Genomic DNA, 2,457 nt, shown 5'->3' with positions numbered 1-2,457 from the left:
TGAGGATAACTCATGATTTGCCCCCTATGAGGATTACTCTCAACGATGTGCTGGAAACACCCCTATTTCTCTTTTTCGTTTATTTATTAATTTTTGTTTGAAAACGCGTTGAACCCAAATGACTGCCGTAAGTGTGACGTTTCTTCCGCAAAAGCAGAGATCATAGCTCCGACGAAGTTTGTGACTATATGCGTCAAAAAGTTTGAAAAACACACATTCAAAGAAGTCAAAAGCAGTCCAAGGGTATATTTGTCATTACAACTCACATTAACCGCAGATCCTGGAGTCATTTCGGGTAAAAACTCACTCTTCATTGCCATCACCATCTACTCAACAATCGTACGAAGAGAGTGCTCTCAAGCAAAGGATTTTTCTAGAGAGAGAGAGAGAGCGAGAGTGTGTGTGAGAAAGAGAGAGAGAAATAGAGATGGCGAGGAGACCGGACGAGGAGTACGATTACTTGTTCAAGATAGTGTTAATCGGAGATTCAGGAGTAGGCAAATCCAACCTGCTCTCCAGATTCACTAGAAATGAGTTTTGCTTGGAGTCCAAATCTACTATCGGCGTTGAATTCGCCACTCGTACTCTCCAGGTCCTCTTTTAAATCCTTCTTTACGACGAATCCATCTTTTTTTATTATTCATTTCAAACTGTATGCACTGTTGATCTCTGTTTCTCCTCGCTCTTGCTTGAAGCGATTCAAGCATTACTGTGATTTGCGAATTCGAATTTTACATTTCTGCGCCTCTGGACCTATGCATCAGTGCACTGTCATTGATCATATATTAGCTCGATTTTAGTTAAGACCTGGATGATGTGTGTGCATTCCCTCGTTCGGTGGCCTGAAGTTAGTTTTCGTGATTTGGATTATATAATGCGCTTGTGCTTGAATATTTGCGATCTTTTTGGATCTATGGCACGGCAGCCTTCTTTTTACTTCTTAGATCTTTGCAATCTAGCCGAGCCTGGTTACTTAATTTTTTTCATCGATTCAAGTTATTAAGTAGGCGTTTGGAGAATACTTGAGTTGAGGTTTAGAAAAAGAGTATTTGAAGTTGAAAAAAAGTTTGTTGATATTGTGTTTTAGCAAGAGCTTTATGGGAAGTTTTCTTTTTTTGAGAAAGTTAAAGATTTGTGAGTGGAAATGAGAATTTCACTTGAAAGATGCCTTCAAACCAATATTTCATTTCTTGTTCAATTACTGAACTACATTTGCAAATACTCATGGTCAAACTAATATTTGTAATTATTGAAGTGTACTATTTGTAAATATTGATAAAGTGATTGATACCTAGACAGGCCCTAATAAGTATTTGGTTCAAAATTTAAATCACTTAATACAATATTAGATGTTTGGATTTGAAGAAACAGAAATAAGGAAAAGTAAGAGTGTCGGATTAAGAAAAAGCATTAGTGATGCAGAAAAAGAGAAGAGAGAAAAGGAAAGAGCATTGATCACTCGTGTGTGGCTTAAATGAGTAGCTACAAGAAGTGGCAGATCTATTCTACAGTTGAAACTATCAATAAAGTCCAAATACCCTTGAGAGATTATGTTGATCTTTGTAAGCCCATAATTTTTATCTCTTCTTGATTTGATGTGAAGTTATTGAAAATTCACTCTTTTTTCTTTCACTTTTTGGAATCTATATTTAAAGCGACATTTAACAAAATTATGTAAAAATATAATTTTTTCAAATATGTTAAAAATATAAAATCGTTTTACTTGATTCCTTTTTGAATTTGTATTTATAGTGGACAACTAACAAAATAATCTGAAAATATAAACACACTTTGAGAGTGACTTGGTTTTCCATAACAATATTAGTACAACCAATATGAGCCTGTTTTTGTTCATCTTACGAAGGTTTATTTGGTATTACATATTTATTGGTTAATTCAAATGTACCATACTCAGGAAATTTACCTTTATGGTTTACATGGTTATTCGTAGAAGTCTGTTATGGATGTTTTAGATTGAAGAAAAGCGATACAGGGAGCGCAAAAGGCATAAGCTTTTTTCCGCATAAATGTTTGGCTGAGAAAAGAGAGATGGATAGAAAGAAAGGGATAAAATCATGAGCATTAATTTACGCCCCATTTTGTCCAATGCGAGGGAAGTAGATTAAACCTCTTAAAATAAATGTTTTTGTATTGCCTAATCAATCTTTGCCTATAGATATAGCAAATACTTTCATTAAGAATATTAGTGTCAGTGGCGGCATGACATAATCCTTTTCTTCCAATTATTATCCATTTTATGTTTGGAAAAAAGTTCATAACCTATCCTTTTGACGTGCTTTTACTAATGAGGAAGGAGTTGTTTCCGTGGTTGCCTTCTGTAGTATTTGTATTTGCTTCATGGTTTTACGTTTCTCAAAACTCCTTGCGTGGTTGATGGCCATCCTGTTAATATGCTGTGAGTTTTTATCTCAAGGGCTATGTCCCCCCCCCCCCCCC

The 2,457-nt window shown here is 35.4% G+C and overlaps 1 protein-coding gene across 1 annotated transcript in view; it reads left to right on the top strand.

Annotated features, from left to right (window-relative positions):
* LOC109213259 (ras-related protein RABA2a-like) overlaps window positions 224–2,457 on the top strand; it is a 4,115-nt gene continuing 1,881 nt past the window's right edge. The window contains exon 1 of the mRNA XM_019377043.1: window positions 224–592. Coding sequence (XP_019232588.1) covers window positions 428–592 — 165 coding nt within the window. The 5' untranslated portion in view covers window positions 224–427. The remainder of the gene's footprint in view (window positions 593–2,457) is intronic.

This window comes from Nicotiana attenuata, chromosome 2, assembly GCF_001879085.1.
Source record: "Nicotiana attenuata strain UT chromosome 2, NIATTr2, whole genome shotgun sequence".
In the NCBI taxonomy this organism is placed as follows: domain Eukaryota; kingdom Viridiplantae; phylum Streptophyta; class Magnoliopsida; order Solanales; family Solanaceae; genus Nicotiana; species Nicotiana attenuata.
The sequence above is the reverse complement of the archived record's forward strand: the minus strand, read 5'-3'. Positions and strand labels throughout refer to the sequence as shown.